We start from the raw sequence: 21,164 nt of genomic DNA, 5'->3' as shown, positions 1-21,164 counted from the left end.
TTGTAGCTGTAATGCTGTTCAGATAGGAGAGACCTGGTACAGATGCTCAGTGAGAAATTACCCAATTTTTTCAACCTCTCCAGCTGGTCAGAAAGAAGTTACCTCTACCTACAAACCTTTCCTTAAAGGGTGTTTGATAAATCATAATCTGCTTATAGATGTTTTTGCAGAAGGAAGAGTATTTCAATTAGCAAATAATGTGCTGGAAACAGATTCCCTCCTCTCTTTTTTTTAGACTTTTTGCATTTTGGGTGGAGGCAGTTTACTGGAGCAGCACGATTCCTGAAAAAGCAATGAATAAAATAATTGCCGCAGATCTTTGTAATCCAGTTAGACATTTATCAGTTGACTCATTTCGGCTAGCCTTTGTTAATTTATATACATATAACATATACTTATAAATGTGTGCTTATGTTTATTTTTGCGTTTGGCTTTACTACCTGCTTCTGTCCAGTAACAAAAGTGCTGAAATAAAAAGTGAAGCACTGTTGTCTAGTATTTCTGACTTCAGCAGACAGAGTGAGTCCTGGAAACCAACTAAAAGTTCTTGTATATTTTATTTAGACTTAAATAGACTCATATGAACTGAACTGAATTACTGGTTCCTGTATGTGTTATTCCTCCTGTGCTCAAATGCACTGATGGTCAGATAGGAAGAAAGAGTTGTATGGAGTAAAAAAAACACAAAAAAGATCATAATTTTAGCTACAAAAAGATGTTATTTCAATTTACAAATGTACATTGTCAGAAGATGTAACAGTAGGAAAGTTCAGCAGGGAAAACTATCTTCAGTATAATAACCTGGTAATCAAATACAGTCCTACCTTTCATTAAGCATGCATGAACAATTTTCAGCTTTTTATTTAATGCTGACATTTTTTGAGAAAGCGTTTACACAAACATATTTCCATTTATCGGTTGTTACGAACTATTTGCTTCAGGTACATCTTAGGCTCATCACAGTTCATGACTTGCTTAAGACATAAATTACACTAAACTATCTTTTTCGCCTCAATTTCATTGATGGCAATACTTTTAAGAAACTGGACATTCCTAAGTAGTACAAATGAGGCATAACTTCTTTTCAGGTAGAGGTGTTCAGAGAATGAAGAAATGTGCACACACTCTTTATGCCCATTCTCACATCTTTAAGTGACTGTATAAGGTCAATTAATAATGTTACACATACCTTCTTTGTGACAAAGTAATGGCACAAGACTGCAGCTTTCCAGAGCTAGCTCAGCCAGTTGTGGGTGAGATAGAAATGAAGTGCTTTAGGCTAATAATTTTCATTAGAATTCCTGAGTCTTAGTATCTGTTACTCTGACGAATGCAGCAAATGCTCTTAACTAAAAGTTCAGTTCTCATTTACACAAGATGTCTGCTTTTCATAGGTATTTCTAGTGAGGAAGATCAAAGGATCTGATGCGGGTCAGCTTTATGCCATGAAGGTACTTAAGAAAGCAACTCTGAAAGGTAAAAATTGGGACGGTGGCTGCAGTTTTTATTTCTCTGCTGTTTTAGCATTTTCTTTTCTTGTCATTTTTTTGAATTGCTGCTGTCTTACAGGATATAAGTAAGCAAAAATATGTTTCTTCTGCCCCCTAAAATTCCACCTCACTGTACTGAATGTTCTAAAAAACATACACAAAACACTTATTTTACCTTTACTGTCTATACAACATGGGGAATATGAAAACAGATAAGAATTTTGCGTTTGCTAACTGCATGCATCCTTCAGTTATTAAGTGTTATGTATAAGACTTCCTTTGGGTTTATATTAATTTGCCTCTGAGTGTCAATATGTTTCTGTTGCTGAAGTAAACTGTAGTTAAGTACTGTTAAATAAGGATGTTGCTGAAGTAAAACATGAGTCCTATTGGACAGAAAGGCCTTTGAGCTGACAACTCTCAATATATGCCTGACAGTTTCTGAGAACATATTTTCAAGTGTCCTTCTGAGGTGGTCGAGATCATGCTGTTCCTAGCTCGTAATCAATCACTGGATGTTCTCTATAGGTGGGGGCCAAATAACTGAGGTTTGAAGCTGGTCAGCCTCTTCTGGGGCCACTGACTGCTATGGCTTCACTCACACCATAAAGAAGTTCCTAGTAAATGGAGGGGTACTCTGGACTGAAAAGCAAACATGATAAGTTTGGTCTCAGCTGAAGCCCTTAGTTTCTGTTCTTCCAAAGAGGGAGAAAGATCAGCTCTTCTTCCAGCTTTGTTTCCCTGACCTAGCACTGTACTTTGTTTTTTATCTTCCAAGGCCTGACTCTTCTTGCAGATGAAGTGAATAGTGTTCGTTTTGCCCAGAGCAGCTCTTTAACTCTTTCTCGGCCGATGTGGGTTTTCATAATACGTAACAGCGTCTAAGTGTCTATCTTAATGTGAAGAGAGCTAATTTTCAACGAGTTCTGACCACTTAAAAGTCCACATTTCTTTAGTGTGCCTCAGCTTGGGGAACCAAAAGAAGAATAAAACTATCAGTAATTGTAAGGTAGTGTTCCAGCTGGCTGGTGGCAGGCAGACACAGCACCTATTCTGAATACTAGGCGAGACGGAGAGATGGCAAACTGGGAATTTACACAGTCCTTTCCAGTAACAACGCTTTTCAAAGAAACATTAGTTTTACATGATGCTGACATGCTGATCTTTTTGTTTAGCATATAGGTAGGAGTGTTTGTTCTGATATAGCAGCATGCTCTAAATACCAACCTAAATAGTACTGGATTTAATATGTAAAAAGTAAAAGGTCAGGCCTATGTATAGAATATGTATAATAGAGGGAATCTCTGACCTCTCAGAGAAGAGCAGAACCATGAAATACCCTGCCTGAACTGAACTCTCAGTGTGTTCACCACCAGTGAAAGCATCACCTGCCATGCAAGTCGTCTGAAGAAGGACCACGTTTTCTCTAATGTGAACATGTATCACAGGCTTGCCTGCGTTTCCTTTGTGAACCCACAACTTTTCACCTAAGGTGGAAATCATGTTTCTTTCTTTTTCTACATAACTCTGAGGCCCACTGAGCAGAATGAGCTTTGAGGAGGGTTTCTGCTGCATCTTCACACGCAAATTGTTGCTTAATATATGACAGCTAAATCTGAAATTTTAGATCCCCTGAAAAAAGAAAAACTATTCAAAGTCGTTTAGTCTCTGTTCCATCAAGCATAGGCACCTTCAGATGCCTTCTGTGTTCCTCAGTTCATTATGCCACAGAACTACTGTGGCTCTCCTCCCTGGGCCTTTACAGCATAATATTTATTATTTTTTTCCAGCATGGATAACACGGTTCAAAAGGCGAGACTGCTTTACTCTCTTGGCTGGGTTGCATTTCTCTCCTGCTCAAACTACCAACCCCTCTGACTGGTAGCTCTAGGTACCACCCAGGAAACTACAGGCCTGTTAGCCTCACCTCCATCCCTGGAAAGGATTGAAGTTCAACAAAGTCAAGTGCAGGAATAACCCCATGCAGCAGGACAGGTTGGGGGCTGACCTGCTGGGAAGCAGCTCTGCCGAGAAGGACCTGGGAGTCCTGCTGGACAACAAGTTCAGCATGAGGCAGCAATGCGCCCTTGTGGCCAAGAAGGCCAATGGGATCCTGGGCTGCATTAGGCAGAGTGTTGCCAGCAGGTGGAGGGAGGTGATGCTGGCCCTCTCCTCAGCCCTGGGGAGGCCTCACCTGGAGTCCGGTGTCCACTTCTGGGCTCCCCAGTACCAGAGAGGCACTACTGGAGAGAGTCCAGCGGAGGGCTACAAAGAGGATGAGGGGACTGGAGCCTCTCTCCTCTGAAGAAAGGCTGTGAGAGCTGGGCCTGTTCAGCCTGGAGAAGAGAAGACTGAGAGGCAATCTCATCAATGTGTACAAAGGATGAGGCCAGCCTCTTCTCCGTGGTGCCCAGCGACAGGACAAGAGGCAACGGGCACAAACTGAACCACAGGCAGTTCCATCTGAACCTGAGGAAAAACTTCTTTCCTGGGAGGGTGACAGGGCACTGGCACAGGTTGCCCAGAGAGGTAGTGGAGTCTCCTTCCCTGGAGATATAATCAAAACCCGCCTGGACGCGATCCTGTGCAACGTGGTCTAGAGGACCGTGCTTGAGCAGGGAGGTTGGACTAGATGATCTCCAGAGGTCCCTTCCAACCTCGGCCGTTCTGCGAATCTGTGATTCTGTTTCCTGTTAATCTCAAGATACCTAGCACATTGGTGGCAATCATTTTGAACTTGTCACAGCTGTTTGATCCAGGCAACAAACTTTGCTGTAGAGTTAAACATAAGTGAAGGAGGAGCACACGTATCCTGGATGGAACATGCGAGAAAGTCTAAACTAGTTTCTACTAATAAGTTAAACTTGACCGCTATTTAACTTGAAGTGCAAAAATGAAGGCAAAACCCCATTGGCACAGGGCAAGTGAGAAAATTTAAGAGCAAAAATGCGAATTGCTGTCAGTTGAGGTTCCGTGTAGCTTTTGGCACACCGATAATATTTCTGACAACTTAATTTCATCTTTAAGGGAGAGCGCTGAATTGTTGCTGCCCACCCACACTCAGAAAAGCTGGAAGTCACTCCAATGTAAAGTATTTATTACCATGTCAAGTAATGGGAGCAAATCTTTAAGTATTTGTTTACACTGCGTTTATTGACAAAAGTATTTACTGATGGACTATTTACTGACAAAAGATAATGCTACCAGAAAAGTTTCTGAAAGATTTTTGCTTCCTAACCTGTACCACACAGTACAGCATGGAGTGGGAAAGTCCAGGCTTTGGGAGCCAGTGTTATGACAGCGCCTTACAGCAGTTGTTTTTTTTTTTTTGGAAAGCAAATTTGAAAAACATATAAAATGGGGAAATGGAGAAAAAAGAAAAGGGGGGAACTTTACAAACTTTTTTCTTTCCTGGATTAGTCTGCAGTACTAATAAAACGAATAAAAACAATAAAAACGAATGTGAAGAAGTTGAATGCCTTCAGGAGGGGTTAAAACATATTTTGTACCTTGCTCTTGGGAACGACCATAGTGGGGTCATACCACAGGGCTACCCTGGCCCAGAAGCCTGACTCTGGCAGTGGCTGGTTGTGAATGTTTAGGGAAAAGTGTAAGTACAAAATGGTACTTCCTCCAGTGAGTCCTGCTGGCTCCTACCTCCTTCCAGGGTAGTTATCCCTTGTTTGTTAGCATGACCCCAAAGTTACGAACAGCAAAGGTTTATGTAAGAAGGGTAGAGCAATCAGCAGCAGCGTTTTCTAACTGTTTGCAGCTCAAATAAGTTGTTTGGGATGAAATGGGATTTGTACATCAATTGCATTTGTAGATTTAAGCTTGAAAAAGTCTGCTGAGTAGCAGAGCCACTCCTGCTGTGAAGGGGGAATTAGACTCCAGAGTATTTCCTTTTAGATTGTAAAAGTTTGCAGAGATGCATGTGGTAAGCACAAACATTTGTGAAAATAAAATGAATCTTTACCTTATGACGGTTTATATTAAATGTTGAGTATATCTGAATAAGCGCCTGTAACAGCATGTATCCTTGAAAGTGGAAACACTGCTGCTCTTCTTGGTTGTAAATGAAAACATCACACAAAAGTTTTATTTCCTTCATGCCTCATTTCCTTTTAAAGGAGCTTGTGGGTATCTATTTTTTAAAGCAGAAAACTTCCTGAAGAAACTAGATAGGAGTTTCAAACCTCATTTGAAATATTAATCTTAGGAAAACTTTGTCCAAAACGTTTGAAAATATTATGTCTGTTAGGTGCCAGATGGGGGTATACCGGATATAAGGCTGTGTATATTTATAACTAACTCTTCTGACTTTGAAACACCTTTTGTTAAAATGCAATATACTAAAAACCTGTATTCCCAAATATAAAACCCTTTATGTTGGTCCAGATGCTCAAAGACATTTAGGCACTTAAATACTTTCAAAGAGTGAGACCTTTGTCTATTTGAATGTCCTTAGATGTTGTTATTAAATGTCATCTTAAAGCATTGCTTTCATGTCTTCATAGCACTCTAACTTTTGTTTTCTTGAAAATCAGATTTTTAGATAAAGAAGATAAAAATTGAGAGAGAATAAAGCTTATCTATATGTTTAAAAACTTAGAGGTACATGTCAATGAGTCTTGATTCAGTGGCCTGAATGCGCACAGTGAGACTGAGGAAACAAACAAAAACTGGGACTGTTTATTCTGACTATACATATGCCTTGTATTTACCAGCAAACTGGGGCAACTGGGGCACAGGGAAAGGGCAGGCTTATTGTTTTGATTCACTCAGTATTTCTCTCAAGATATCTGAAACTCTGTCAGCTTTCCTTTCATGAACAAGAACTGGTAAGATTGCTTACAATTTAAGCCTCATTAAACACATGTGAAGTGCTCATAAATTCCAAAAGGTTGCTAGATTAGAAAATAAGGCTACCTCTGGAGCTTGAAAATTGAAGACCCGTCCCTCCAGGAGATAGGCAATCTTACTGAAAGTGGCATAAAGCCATAGTTCATTGCTGTAATGCTTATGAACTTTGTAAATATTGCAGTGTTACGATCTTGCAAAAAATATGTGATGGGTCACGAAGAAGTAGTTTGCATCTACTCATCTTTTTGGTAATGGGCTATTAAATCTCAGCATAGGAGGCCATTTGACACTGAAAATGGAGAGATACTACCTGTTTCTGCTTATGGGATTTAGACATGATAATCTGTTTTGTCAAAAGCTTTGAAGTGCTTTGCAGTTTGTCATCTCCCTGAGTTTAAGCCAATAGGCTTTTATGAGTTTATAGTTGTGCTGACTATGGGTGTGATGTTTATAGTTACAATAAGCTATGAAAGGAGCTTTACTAACTCAAAAAGACTTTATGGTGTTCTCAGGAATGTTAGAACATTGGTATTAATTATGCACTAAATCGAGCAACTGAACTTAAGGTGTCACCAGCTGGACTGTGTAATTTTCATCCAAAGCGTTCATAAAATTGTAATAGTGCCTGCCCTGACTGAACATCAACTGAAGCAGCTCCTTCAGTTTTCCCCTTCATGTGACTCAGTTTCCCTGCAATGATTGTGCCATTTTGAAACAAGACCAGTGGTTTCCCAGTGGTTTGGGAGGAATAAAAATCCAACAAAACAAAAGTCCAGGGGAATTTAACCTTATAAGGTAGCACTTTCAAAGAGGTTTCCCCTGAAATAAACTTTGCTCTTTGGTGCCCAGGTTCTGAAAGGGTCTTTTCCTATTCTCCTCAGCTACTGTGTTTGGTGTGTGGCCCTGTTATTCATACCCTTGGTTCACCCTTTAGATTCTAGTTTATTATCTTTTCTTAAAGTGCTTTTTCAATCTTTTTAATATCCTCCTGGGCCTCTTCTTATCTTCTTATAAACAATTCACCGGAGAAGTCCTGACCACACATCCGGTTTCCTCTGCATCCAGGCCCTCAAGCAGAACTTCCCTTGTCCTTCTTTTCTGAGGAAAGACTGTTTGCTACACATTCTCGGCAACCTCTGCACAATGTGCTGCTGCCTGCATTTGGCTTCTTCACTCCAAGAATTGTAATTCTCGGAAAGTCCTGGTTCTGAGCTCAAAACAAAAACATTGCTGGGCCTAGAAGACATCTTCAAGATCCAACTGTGACAGAGACTCTCCCCCCTGCCCCAGCCCCAAACCTCCTCCATATCAAATGTTCCCCCGTGAAAAAAGTCAGTGTTGACAGTAAAGACAGTATTGACACAAATAACAGCACGAAAGAAGAGCGTATTCTGATAAGGGACTTTCACGCGTGGATTTTTAAAGACCCTGCTTTTTTAAAAAGACTACTTGCAGTCTAGCATCTCCTTGCGTAGTCTCTCACACAGATCTCTGCTTGCTCCACTGCACTCCAAGCCAGCCTCATTCAAATGAACTCTAATCCAAGGGTATTGTGCACAGTTAGTGCAGAAAGCCTGAGAGTGCTGCGCTTCTGCACAGGGCCAGCTTGTGTACTGCTGACCTCAGGCAGAGGCAGAGGGAGTACAAGCCTATGCAGAAGATTAGGAAAGCATAATGTGTTCTGCAAAAAGATGAAGCTTAGGAATTGTAAATTAGGAGAGGAAAATCTGGGAAGGAAGGAGAAACTGGTGTATGCACAAAAAGAATAACAATTGATTCTTCTGTCTATTTCACAAATGTCTCTAGAATGTAAGGACCAGCCTAGCCAATCCTCAGGCACACTGCAATGCTCTTGGTTCCCCATCTGGACCTAGCTCATTCACATGTAAGCTCTAATGAATGAGACTCAAGGAGAAGATCTCCAGCTTTGTGCTGAGCTGCAAAATATGCCAACGTTGCCTGTCACGACTTAAGAGCAGGCTGGAGTTAGTAGCTGTCATCTGAGCAGGCACAACTTTCTGTCCTCCCATAGGAGTTCTGGAAATGAAACACGGAAGATCTTCAACTTGCAGTGAAGAGAGACCACCATCAGGTTCTGATCTTACTGTGCCTTTGCAAGCCTTCTTGTGATTGATAGATAACCTGCTCCTTCTTCCCAAAAAGTCACCTTATCTAGGGCTTGCCTTCTGAAGGAAAGAGTAAAGTACATTTGAAAGAGCAGACTTTAAGTTGTGTCTAATAGGCTATGGAGAAGAATGTGTTCCTATATTGTAAGGAAAAAATAATTGTTGTTAGGAAACTAGTTCGTTGTGTGTCAGCAAATGTTATAGAGCAACCCATCCTCAAATACAGAATGGACTGAACAGGTCAAAAATGACAAAGAGCGTCGCTGGAAGTTTGTTTTTGTAGAGTTTGCTAAAAATTAACTTGTTTTCATCCAGATTGTAGCTTCTGGCTTAGATACTTAATATTCTTTAGTGATTCCGTACAATGCCTGGATTCGGATTTGGATGCGTAGGCAAACTTTTGCCTGTAAAAATAAAGTGAGCGTGCATCACTTACAGATTTCGTTATCTGTTCCTATACAAACCATCTGGGAATTCTCATTGTATACAGCCCTGATTAAATTGTAGTCTCTTCACAATTCTAAGTGCATCATGAAGATCCTGCTATGTGGCAAAAATTCTCAGCATCAAGGTATTCAGGAAATAAATTCTGGATATTTAAAATGCTATCTGCTTTGCAACAAGGGAGCATTTTGACTAGTTTGTTTTTAAACAAAAACACACTGTTACTCAATGGAGCATCTCCAAAGTGCCAAAGGAAAGTTAACTTCCTGTTCGTGGCTAATGAGTTCTGTGAAGGGTCCCCTTGTTAACAGAGTTGCTCAGGTTCTAGATAGCAAGTTCTTCCTACTGTCCTAAGAAGGACAAAATTATTCACATCTTCACTTAAACAAAGGTGAAAATTATAACCAGTCTCCCTGTCTTTCCTACTATCATTCAGCCAGATTGATTCTCGCAGGAGCGTAAACTTCTGCAGTTGTCATACACTCTATAGGTAAGTGCGGCAATATTGCCCAGTCCTTTCCTGTCCGCAGATTTGTTCCGCTGCAACTCTGCTATTACAGTAATATCAAAATATAGCTTGGTACATAATTGTATATTCATTTGGAACCCAGCTTCAGCAGCTTAATTTGTTGCTGCCCCAAATAGCCTAGTTGTCTTCTCTTTGAAGTTCTAGCAGCAGCACAGGACTCACAAGCAGTCCCCAGCTTTCTCCATGAGAAGTCCAGTGGTGAAGCAAAAACTGTGATGGGACACCTAGCATCAGGCAGCATTTGTGCTTTGGTTTGCACCAGGCATCTGTTCTTGAAGCAATTCTTCCAGTCATCCCCGCTCACTGTGCCTTGATTCACCTGTCACAGCAGTTTTGGAGCAGACAGCTGCATTCCTTCCTGATGCCATGAAACCAGAAGCACACCTAGTGCCCTCCAGCCCTAGTGGGCATTCAGGCCATGGGACCAAGGTCTGACATCAACCCCCCAGAAGGTGTATAGTGCCAACATCAGGTTCCCAGCACCACTGTTACTTTCTATAGATCGCTGCACCTGCATCACGCTGCTTGCTAAGGCAGGCATAGGTTTAAACGTGAGTTTCCAGACTTTGCAATGAAGAAGTTGAGGAGTGCACCTGCGTTTGTATTTTTCACCTAGTAAAGCACAGAACTGTCTTAAATTATTCCATCATTTTGCTAGGTTAATGTGCCCATGCTGTTAGCTTCTAATCCTTGAGCAGTTCCATAGGCCCCTTTAGCAGCGGCTGGCATTCATATGATGATTCCCTAGAGAATACAGAGGAGATTCAAATCTGAAGTCAAAAGAAGAGAGCACTAAAAAGTCTGGTGGTTTCTTTGGCAGAAAGGATAAGTTCTTCACCTGTGATCAAACGAAACAAGTTTGCTCTAAACATTTATTGAATCACACTTTTCTCTCAATGAAACATGAAAGAATCATTTTTTTAAAAAAATCTAAAAAAACCCCAGCATTTGAATGTGTCCCCTGGCTATTCTAGCGAGTCAAATGGTAGCCTTTTTTCAGTAATGAGGGGTCTAGCATACGCATTTAAATGATATTAATAAAAAGCAATTTTCCAGATCACCTTGCAGTTTTCAGTCAATTTGCCATCTACCTCTTTAAAGTTTCAGTTGATCCTGGTATGCTTGACAGAGTGAAAAAATCGCGGTGGAAACACTTAAAACTGCTGCTCCTGTAGATGCCATCAGTAAAAAACCTTGAGAGCCAAACTCTTTCTTCGAAGTGTAAGTAGTAGACATGATCATAGGGTTTTCACTACTGCTTGCTTTCCCTTGGATTATTCTTTTTGTCAGGATCGTTGCACTGTATGTACAATGGCAGCTATTTGCAGGTGTAGTAAACCCCAAATCAGCTGTTGTTTTACAAAAAACATCACATTTGATATTTTCTGCTGTGAAGTAGCAGATTGTTGCTAGTTGCATTGCATATAGTTTCAGGAATTGAGAGACTATGATGTCAACAGTTGTCCTGAAGCCATGAGTGAAATGTTTACCCTGTTCTACAATAGTGATCTAGTTCTGTTTTATCTGCAGAAATCACGTTTTTGCCAGGAAAGGGCTGGTGAGGGGCCTGATGGCCTTTGTCATCCCTCGCACCTCTCACCTGCAATAGCAGGGAAGCACAGAGAGAAAAGAGAAAAGCACAGCTGAGTTAGTTCAGTTAGAACATGTCTATGCAGAGTGATATAAAGCTAGTGCTGAATGACCTAGTCCAGAGGGAGACCAGCTCCGCTGCCTCTTCACAGCGCTCTGCCTGGGCCAAACACACCTGCGATCAGGGACTGGCTGATCCCAGGCACAACCACAGTGGCTCGGGTGTTCTGCAGGACCGAAGCTCCCATCCCTGCCCAGTTCTGCACCAGGTAAACCTGCGAGCTCAGGAATCGCAGCGAGCAACCCCTGTGTTGCACTGCTGCTAAAGCAGAGGGTGGGAAGGCACCTCCAAAAGTCATACAGTTCACCACTCTGCCGTAGGGCGGCTCAGCTATGCTTCGGTCATTTCTGACAGAAGTTTGCCTAACTTGTTCTTAGACTCTCTCTATCCTTACCATTAGAAAATGCTTGCTACCATCTATCCCATGTCACCCTTGCCACGACTGAAACCATTAGTTCGCATCCTCCCCATTGAGAACAGTTTCCTCTCTGTAGTTATCTGTTACATCCTGAAACTTATCATGTTTACCCTCAATCTGCTCTAGACTAAAAATCTTTCATCTTTCTTTCCTTCCTGAGGGTTCGTGTTTTCTAGAGGTCTGGTTTAGAAGAAAATTTAGTTACATCCTAAGGCTCACTTGCTAGCAGTAGGTAAGTCAGAGGTGACTCTTGAACCAGCTGTGCTCTGCTCTGGCTGCACGCTCTAGATTTCAAACCCTCTGTGAATATTTATTAGTACAGAAGTAAGTACAGAAGTGCCCCTTCTGTACCAAGTAGATTGTTGGCATATCAGTAAATGAACTGGTATAAATGTCCTGCTGCAATGACAGTAGAGTGGTCACATTGTTGAACTGTTCAGTGTTTCTTGGTTTGGGCAGTCCCCTTCATAGAAAGTTCGTCAGAAAAATCTGTTCTTGGGTAGGTTTTGTAGTTCTTCTTTGCATTGCTTCTTGAGACAGTAGCATTTCTGGAGGATGTTTTCAGCTTTTCACAGTTATTCACAGCTGTCAATCTCTGTTCCCCTTCTGTCATATAGTTAGCTTTTTAATTAAGCATAGTATCAGTGGGCAGGACATGCCCCATGCAGTTTGGGTTTACCAGTGTTAACATAGCATTGGTCGCTGTTTTAGCTTGCCTTCTGCCCTTAACTTTTGCCTTTCTGGCTGGTGACCGGTAGGTCAAATGGGAATCTTCACATGAAATCTGCTTTACTGGTTTACTTTTGGCTTGGCCTCAGGGTTTTTGTTTATTCCTTCTTGTATATCCTGAGCTCTCTTTAAGGAGCATTTAGGCTTTCTGTTTGCTTGTAGTTTTGCTAGTCTTGCTAGTTTTAAGAGACCTGCGGCTGAGAAAGAGAAGCCATTGCTTGTGACCCATGAAGTCAGCTGCACAGAGCATGAGGGACCTCTTGGGAGCGTTTTAATCCTGCCCTGTGTCCAAGAACTTGCTCTCTATTAGGCTATATGAATTGTAGGAAGCTATAGAAAATTTGTTCTTTTGGCAAACACAGGCTCCAGTGCTTCAGTCTTTATCTCTTTTGAATGTATGTCATGTAGTGTGTTCTTTCATGGCAGGCTGTGTGTGGTGTAGAAGCTCGGTTTAGGAATTGGAAGACTTTCTGCCACCAGCCTGCTACATGAGCATAAACCAGTTACTACTACTGCTGCTCCTCCTCTCAATTTCCGTATCTGTAAAATTAACTCAATCATGCCAACCTCCTCTTCGCAGTGCTTGATGTTTGTATGGAAAGCAATAGTCAGATATTAATGATGACGTTATTAACACTGCTCCCCACTTAAGTGCAGTCTGCTACGTTATGGAATTTAATGGCTAAAGAATCCAAATCAAGAAATCATTAGGAAATGTGTTGTCTGTATAATGCACTTGATTTGAAATAATCAGAACTATGAATCAGCTGCCCTTCTGCATAAATTTGTGGCTGTAGTGGAAAACTAAATTGGAAATGCAATAGCAAAATATCGCTGGGATTTTTAACCTCACTGATGGAGTCTGAAAATCTTTGCCTCTAGTGCAAGTCTGTTATCTGTTTGAAAAGCATTTGTCGTTCTGTTCACTGAGTAAGTTGCACCAGTTGGAGCATCCAACATAAATGCCATTTAACCTCTTTCAGTTGCCTGCAACTGCAGTACATTTATGGTTGTTTGGAAACTGAATTCATTATCATCTTCTGGGAGTTAAATCCTACTGCTTTTAGTGATTCCCATAATACAACAGAAAATGTTCTCTCTGTTCAGGCATGAAGGCAGACTAGGCAGAACAGAGAGGTCAACACTGCCACGTTATGCCGTTTCGAGTCAGAGTGAGCACAGAGGGCAGGAAATTTTACGCTAAAGACAGTTTGCCTCACAGCATGGTTGTCTGATCACTCGTAAATCTTCACCAACCAGCTCGCTAGGTGTTCTGTTCACAACTGCTGCTGGAGGTGTGCTAGCACTCGCCTGATTCTCTATAAAAATTAGATTATCCAGTGTAGGAGACTACCATCTGTGATTTGTTTCAAAGGAGACAAAATTATTGCTTGTATCTTTATACTCTTCACATAGATTACACGTCAGTTATGGTCTCCTCATGGCTGTGGCATTTGCTCCAAGTTGGAGTTCTGCGACGATGTTCAAAGAGAGACCAGCAATCAGCATCGTCAGCAGCCTCTCCTTTCTGTTTTGTCTATCGCATTTTCTATCTGCATGCCAATGTAATTGGCAAACTAGAAAGGTTTCCACGGCACGGTAATGTAGCTGACATTTTCTCAGTGATGCTAGATTATTCTTGTAAATTTGGGCAAAGTCTGAATTGCTCAGATAGTTGTGCTTTGTCCCTGGTCATCTTTCAGACATTGTTTATGCTGTGACACAGCTCCCATTCAGGGGGCATTTGTGATCATCAACATTGTTAACTCACAGCTACCTTTGACACTCAGGAGGAGTTTCAGGTTTATGGGATAAACAGCTATATAGCTTTTGTCGATGCTGATCAGTTCTATTTTATTTTTATTATGGATATAATAAGCCATACAACGTAAAATATTAATGATGTCATACATCTAGGTAGGATATAAGTAGATGCAGGTACTAACTTTAACCTTGCGTCTTACCAGTAGAAGGAAATATTTTAAAATGTAAGTTTAGAAAGATTATTTTATATTGTTCTTTTACACAGTGATCCCCACATTTTGGGTCACCTTTACCACCCTTCTTCCTCTCCTAGAATATTTCCCCATACAAGGGAAAGGGTGGACCCCCCTCCCCCCAGCTTGTGCCCTCTCACACGCAAAATCACCAGTGCATTTGCTGAGTAGCTCCAGCAAGTGCCAGGGGCAGACTTTTACCCAGAGGAAAGTCTCTTAAGCGGCACATTTTGACATTGATACCAAGGAACACAGGTGGCTGTTCCTAAACTGTCACACTAAATGCATCGCCCTAGGTGCAGATGCCACTATTTCACAGCAGGATTATCTGAAGTATGCCCTCTTCGTGTTCACCCACACTGTTTTCTCTCAGAAGTGTTTCACGATGATGAGTTTTCCACGGTGACCAAAGTGTTGCTACTGCCTAGCCATATTGCTGGGGCAAATGCAGTAGGATTTCAGTGTTTTCCATTCTCTATAATTAACAAGAATTGCAGAAAAACCCTCAGCCTTTCCATGAAATTCTGGCATTAGAAGCAGTTTGCAGGAGTTTTATCTCCTTGCATACTGAGAGAGGGGTGCCGTCAAATAACCTTTAGAGGTTTTCTTCATTTGTCTCCAACCTACTAAAATCTGGACAGTCTGTCTTTCAAAAGCCCCTCAGCCTTCCCCAACTGAACTGGTTGCTGTGGCACAGAGCATCCCCCAGACTCCCAAGTAACATTGCTGGGGCAGTGGGCAGCTGCCGTCTCCAGATCCAAGGACCAGGCGTGGCATCCGCCTTGGAGACATGGCCTAGCATATGTGGAACTGAGAAAAAGGCAATGGGGCAAAGCTGCGAGTCGCACTGGAGAAGTGGAGGGCCAGGAAGAAGGAGGGCCACAGATCACAGGCAGAAGTACTCCAGGTGGCATTACGAGGGGAAAAGCACCCTTGGCAGCATGAGCCAGACAGAGGTGTGAAACAACAGGGCCGGAGCTGGTCTTTGTTCTTTCTGCAACTTTGGGAAACAGATGACAGCTGGCTGCCAGCTTCTCCAGTGCCTCCCCCATCCTCTGGCTGCTTTTTGCTTGAGACCCTAGGAGGGCAGCTGAGAGGGGAGGGGGTTATTCACTTCCAGCACTGGCAAGGCAGGTGCTGCAGTGGCTTGTATTGGAAGAAAGAGGTGGCAGTGGGGCTGTTCAGCCCTGCGACAGGTGAGAGTGATGGAGCAAAAAGGAAGGCTATCATGAGGTGTAAGACCTGACTTCATTGCATGGGATTTGCCAAAGTCAGAGAGCTCCTCATGTGAGTCTTCATTAGAAATACGCAGAAGTCGTACCATGCTGTTATGTCACACTTTTTTTCAGAACGTTTGCTAGAGAGAGTTTGTCATATGACAAGTTTTGAGAGCACTTTTGCACAAGCAGAACAAAACAAGCAACTTCCTACTGAAGTAAAGTGTTGAGGAAGCCTGAAGGTTTACCCGGAGTATGTGAGGAGTATTATTTTCTGAGAAGTCACCAGAACTGCTGCCACAGTGGCTGGTGGCCGCTGTGCTGGGTGATCTTGGAAAAGTTGTATTACCCCTCTGATCTTCAGCTACCATCCATAGGGTAACGGAGGTAATGATGTAAGCTTTTTAGTAACACTGAGATCTAGCAATTAAAAGTGCTATTGAAAGCTAAACTGTTCATTTTGTTTTTAACAGGGCTTTCAAGTCACAGAATCAAAGAATGGTTGAGGTTGGAAGGGACCTTTGGAAATCATCTAGTCCAACCCCCTGCTCAAGCAGGGTCACCTAGAGCAGGTTGCCCAGGACCCTGTTCACATAGGTTTTGAGTATCTCCATGGATGGAGACTCCACAACCTCTCTGGTCAACCTGTTCCGGTGCTCAGTAAGATAGATCGTTCCATATATGAATTTTTACTTTGCTATTTTTCTTTCACTTAGACAGAATGCTCTGACATAATTTTACAGGTGTTAATCCTAGTAAAAATGACTGTTCCATTTCAGTCACCCAAACACTTGTACATAATAGTGAAATCTAGAGGGTTTTTTTTTTTAATGTACACTTTATTAAGATAGAATCCCTGCAGCAGAGAAGCACACAGTAAAAGATGCAGTCTCATTCCCCTGCTGCTAGAGCAGGCTGATTTGTTACTAAATCGTTATTTAGCTTTTTCTGTCCAGTTTTATTTGCAAATGCATAAAGTGATAGGGCTCCAAACACATCTCTTCACTCTGCTCATAGGGGTTCATCCTGTTAAGGTTTGCCTGACAAAGCCTACGTTTCCTCTTTTTCCATTTCACTTAGCTTCTCCTATTTATATTCCTCTCTTCCCTTTTATTTTGATAAATAATTCTTCTCTGTCCTTCATGTTTATGTGCTTTAAATATTTATGTGCTCTCCTCCTGTCCCCCTTTAGTCATTACTTAGTAAGGTTTATGTTTAGATCTTGGCAGTTAACCAGTGAAATAGAAAAAAGGAAGATTTCCTCTTCTGTTAGGTATTCTGTTAGAGTTCAAGCAGCTACATATATTTTCAGAACTGTACACAGCGTCTGAGATGTAGATGGTGAGATCTTATTAATGTCAACAGCAGTTTTACTACTGACTGTTTTAAGGCTATGATTTCAGCCAGAGACTCTCTGAACTTAGTCATCTCTTCCACTAGGCTCCCTATACGGTAGTGGAGTCCGGGCTGGAAAATAATTTGCAATTGTTTGAGCACTGTGTTTCCCTCCTTGCAGGAGAAAAGACTAGTTCAGCTTTTTTTTTTTTCTTGTAGCAGATTCTTACTGTTTCTGTGGCCAAGGCCTGCTGATTGGAAAACTTTAGTTAGTGTGGCAGTAACTACATCAGACCAGGATTTTCCTAATGTTCTGATTTAGGAAATGACCTTGCCTTAACTTCACACACAACTTGCTGAATGAACTGAAGACTTCATTAGTGACAGCAGCAGACTTGCAGGTGCTTATTTACTTTTATGAGGCCAACATACCAATTGAGCGATATTAAGAATGTCTGTGCAGCATCTCAGGGCTGGGCAAAGCTAAGGTTTGGTTTGCCTGAGTGTTGGCCATAAACACTGCAATTTGCTTGAAACGTTTGGGTTCTAAATTCCCATCGACTCTATATGCAAGTAGTTCAGAGGTCTGGGTTGTAATCAACCTGATAAACCTGGGCCTGTACGGTTTACAAGTAGATGTTTGCCTCTTTGTTTGCCAAGTGCAACCATCTTGATGGAACAAGTGTTTAGAGTGGAAAGTCAACGTAGTACAGTCATGAGCAGAGCTGCTGTTTTGCTGTATGTGAACGTTAACATTTGCCTGGCGCTCCATGAGAAATCCATTCAAACCGCTCCATTCTGAGGAATGCATATGTGTCACTGTCGAGTGAGAGCCTCGCGTTAGCCTTATCAGAACTAGACTGTCAGAAGGCTCTCAAAAACATTATTTTTTATTTTCCTGGCTTTTTTTTTTCGGTATGATTAGCCTACAGCTGGAGGACAGTGTTCTTTGGTTTAAAATCCCCGATGGGCTTGGTGAACATTTTTCTTCTAGCAGCACCCATAAGCCTATGATTTGGTATTCTGTCTTCCCCAAATGTGTGATTCAGCATACCTTTTCTGGTAGAGTGTCTATCCACAGGAACAAGCCTGTTAAGTGACATTTCATTTGAGAAAACATTAGAAGCAAGCATTTCAGTGAAGGCAGAATGCTCAGTTTGGATGATATTTCTTTTTAAAAATGATTTAATAGTTGTATGTTACAATTAGAGTTTAAAAATAATAGCTCAAAATCAAAATTAAAAGCCCTAACAAAACAATACTTTGATGTGTCCAAAACAATTTTTTTGTGACTTCATTTTTGGCAAGAATTGCTGAACGTAGGCTTTTTGTTCTGATTCAGAACAAAAGCCACAGCAAAAACATCTTTGAAAATGCTCAGAATTACAAGTTGCAAGCTGCTCTGTAGCAGTGGTTTACCAGGATTTGTTCAGTTTATGAGCAAAACTGCCCTGGTGGCCTACTACAGAATCTCAATACATGCAGTCTCCACAGAAAGAGAGAATATCACCATCTCCAGTCCTTCCAGGAATCTCACTGAATAATATATAAAAGATTTTCGGTCTTGTCCATAAAAGTCTCAGCTGGACCAGGGCATAATGTTCCATGCTGTGCCATTAAAAGGCATGGTGCAGACCTCATTTAGGAAAATAGCAGAGGCTCAGGTTGGCCTCAAGTCACTCTTGTGCAGTAACACTTTGCACTGAGTTAGTGTGGGGTCTGAAATTGGTGCAGGGCAGCTTTATGTGAAATGCTCAAAGATCTTGAAGGAGAAGAAACTTTCTTTTTGATAGCATGGACTTTTTAATCCCTGAGGGACTAAATACAGGGACCAAGTTTTTTTCTGCAGTAGGGCTGGTATAAGAGGGAATGTTAGACCCTACATCTCTTTGCATTTTCACCAGTCAGCCAGTGGTCCCTCCTAATAGTTTTTCAGTCATAAAAGTTGTGTTTTTGCCTCTGATGATACACTGCAGAAAATATTTGTGGTAAAAACCAAAGCATAGACAGTTCTCACTCTTTAGACTGAAGTAACCCACAGACTTTATTCAATTCTGCCTGTAAAATCCACAAAGCAGGTGTGTTTTAAGAGCAAAGAGCAATGACAGTTGATTAATTCATGCTGGGCTTACAGCTTAAAAGGCAGTGGTGAAACTTGTTTCCCTGGGAGACCCAGTAGTTCCTGGATGTCTGGATCATCTCCATCTCAAGCAAGACAAGAGAAAAACAATTTCTTCGTTGCTCCTGTTGACTTAGCAACATCGCAATAGCAAACACAAGCCAAACACTCATTTCATACTGGAATGCCCAACAGATAGGAAACATTTGGGCTTTCTGTTGACTTTCCTTTGCAGCTGCATGCTAATTAGCCAACGCTGCACCATGACAGCGAATCAGAGTCCTGCAGGAGAAACAAGGAGACCAGAGAAGTTTGGTGGAGAAAGTTAGTTCCTCTTTTGAGTGCATTTAAGAGTAAGATTGAGGACTAAATACACCTGTACATCTTTTCTCTGCTGAATTCCCATAAGTTGGTACTACATGCTAAGTGTCTATTTTGGGAGGGAAAAGAGGTCAATCTGTCTCATAGCTGTTTTAAGCAACTTTTCTTTATTTCGGAACTATATGAAATAGCCACCAGTTTCTCCCTTCAGGTCATCACAATTTCCAGAGTAACTAATGAACAAAGTTTCCTGGGACGTCTGAACTCTAAGGCTGGCCTTCTTTTTGGTTGCTCGTTTTGAAATTATACCTATTCCTACAGCATGGGTAATTATTGCCTGTCAGTGAGATTTAATACTGTAATTGCTGCTATTGGTTGCAGTCATAATAAGCATAATAAGCATAGCATTCTACTAAAGCAAATATAGTCCAAAACAGAGGTAGTTTACAGTAAATTGCAAGACACAGAAATATCATCTCACGCATCTTTTGACAGAAAATCAGGTCCGGTAAGGTAAATAATTTTAAATAAAACAAATGTATTACATCAGTAAAGATGACCCAGCTGCAGCTATGCAGAGATATTGAAGGTTTCCAGTTTTGCACAAGTCATGGACAGATGTATTTCCAGCTGTAGATTTTGGGCTTTTTTGAGGATGTTCCATACTGGCAACTGGCAGCTTTCTCTGCTCTTCATCAAGCCTTTTATTCAGTGTGCTTGTAAGTGTGTTAGTTAGAACTGATTTATGTGGTCATAAGGGGGTGTAATTCTGACTTTGTTGGTGTTATAAATCACTGTAGGATTTGGCTTGTTAGATATCATTGTACATCTGCTGTTCACAGAGCTTGGGTGAGGTGGGAATGGATTCATCTGGGAGTGGTGTGCAAGTGCATCTCTGTATATTCAGTTGGTCCGTCTTTTTTTAAAAATACATAAAAATCAGATTTCACCTCTGCATAAGGACATGAGGTTTTTATGATCATTCAGTTGGTCCGTTTGTCAGCCCTTTTCTAATGACAGTTGAACCCACTGGCTAATTTCAACCAAGGAGAGAGAAAAATCTGAAACACAGTTAAGTTCCTACAGGGTCTGTGAGATTTGTTGGCCAGAGCAAGATCCAAATTTGTGTCCTGTGAGGAAAAAGCAGGAGGTCACAGTCATTATACCTTCCATCTGGCAGTAGCGAGCCCAGCAAACGGCACGTGCATAGCTCCAGACTTGCTGCAGCCTATGTAGGCTGCTTCTTGCCTGTCATAAAAATGTGGGAAGGAGCTTAGGTTACTGCTGTGAGGGAAACATTGTAAGCGTAAGTCATAAAACTGTAGGAAACACGGCTTTATTTGCTCTCCCACTCACAGAACAACTTGTTTTTTGTTTTCATTAGCACTTAAATATTTTGTGCAGCATTTTCAAGGATGTACATTGTGGTTTTTTGTCTGGGGCTTTGAGGGGCAGGGAGTTAGGGGATTGCCATTTAGTTGCATTTGTATTCAGCAGAGTTAATATGTCCTGATTAAGGAATTTGCAAAATTAAGCTTGTCCGGTGATTTGACCAGAAAACACAGAAACTTGTGTTTATTCCTGACAACTCTCATCTGATTTTTTTTGTAGCCTTAGACTTCATCCTGCTGTATGTTAATTCTCCTGGTTGGAAACCTGAGTAGAGATACTTCACAAGGATATTGTGAGATTTAATTATCTTTTCCAAATATTTTAAGGCTCATGAATAGATGACAAATAATATAATTAGAAGTTCAATATTAAAAGTTGCAATTATTTCGGAGGCATCTGTCATTCCAAATCTCAGCATGGAAGCATTCAAGCTATGTTTTTAAAAAAACAAAACCAAAGTCTTTGTTTTCTTAAAAGCCAAATGTGTTCTTTTATGTAAAAGGGAAAAAAACAGGAAAAAAAACGACCTCCCC

At 41.3% G+C, this 21,164-nt stretch overlaps 1 protein-coding gene across 4 annotated transcripts in view; it reads left to right on the top strand.

Moving 5' to 3' along the window:
• RPS6KA2 (ribosomal protein S6 kinase A2) overlaps positions 1-21,164 on the top strand; it is a 329,479-nt gene that overhangs the window by 214,887 nt on the left and 93,428 nt on the right. For all 4 annotated transcript variants that reach the window (XM_068938966.1, XM_068938969.1, XM_068938968.1 and 1 more), the window contains one exon: positions 1,395-1,476. In XM_068938966.1, coding sequence (XP_068795067.1) covers positions 1,395-1,476 — 82 coding nt within the window. The remainder of the gene's footprint in view (positions 1-1,394; positions 1,477-21,164) is intronic.

Source organism: Struthio camelus, chromosome 3, assembly GCF_040807025.1.
Source record: "Struthio camelus isolate bStrCam1 chromosome 3, bStrCam1.hap1, whole genome shotgun sequence".
Classification (NCBI taxonomy): Eukaryota; Metazoa; Chordata; class Aves; order Struthioniformes; family Struthionidae; genus Struthio; species Struthio camelus.
The sequence above is the reverse complement of the archived record's forward strand: the minus strand, read 5'-3'. Positions and strand labels throughout refer to the sequence as shown.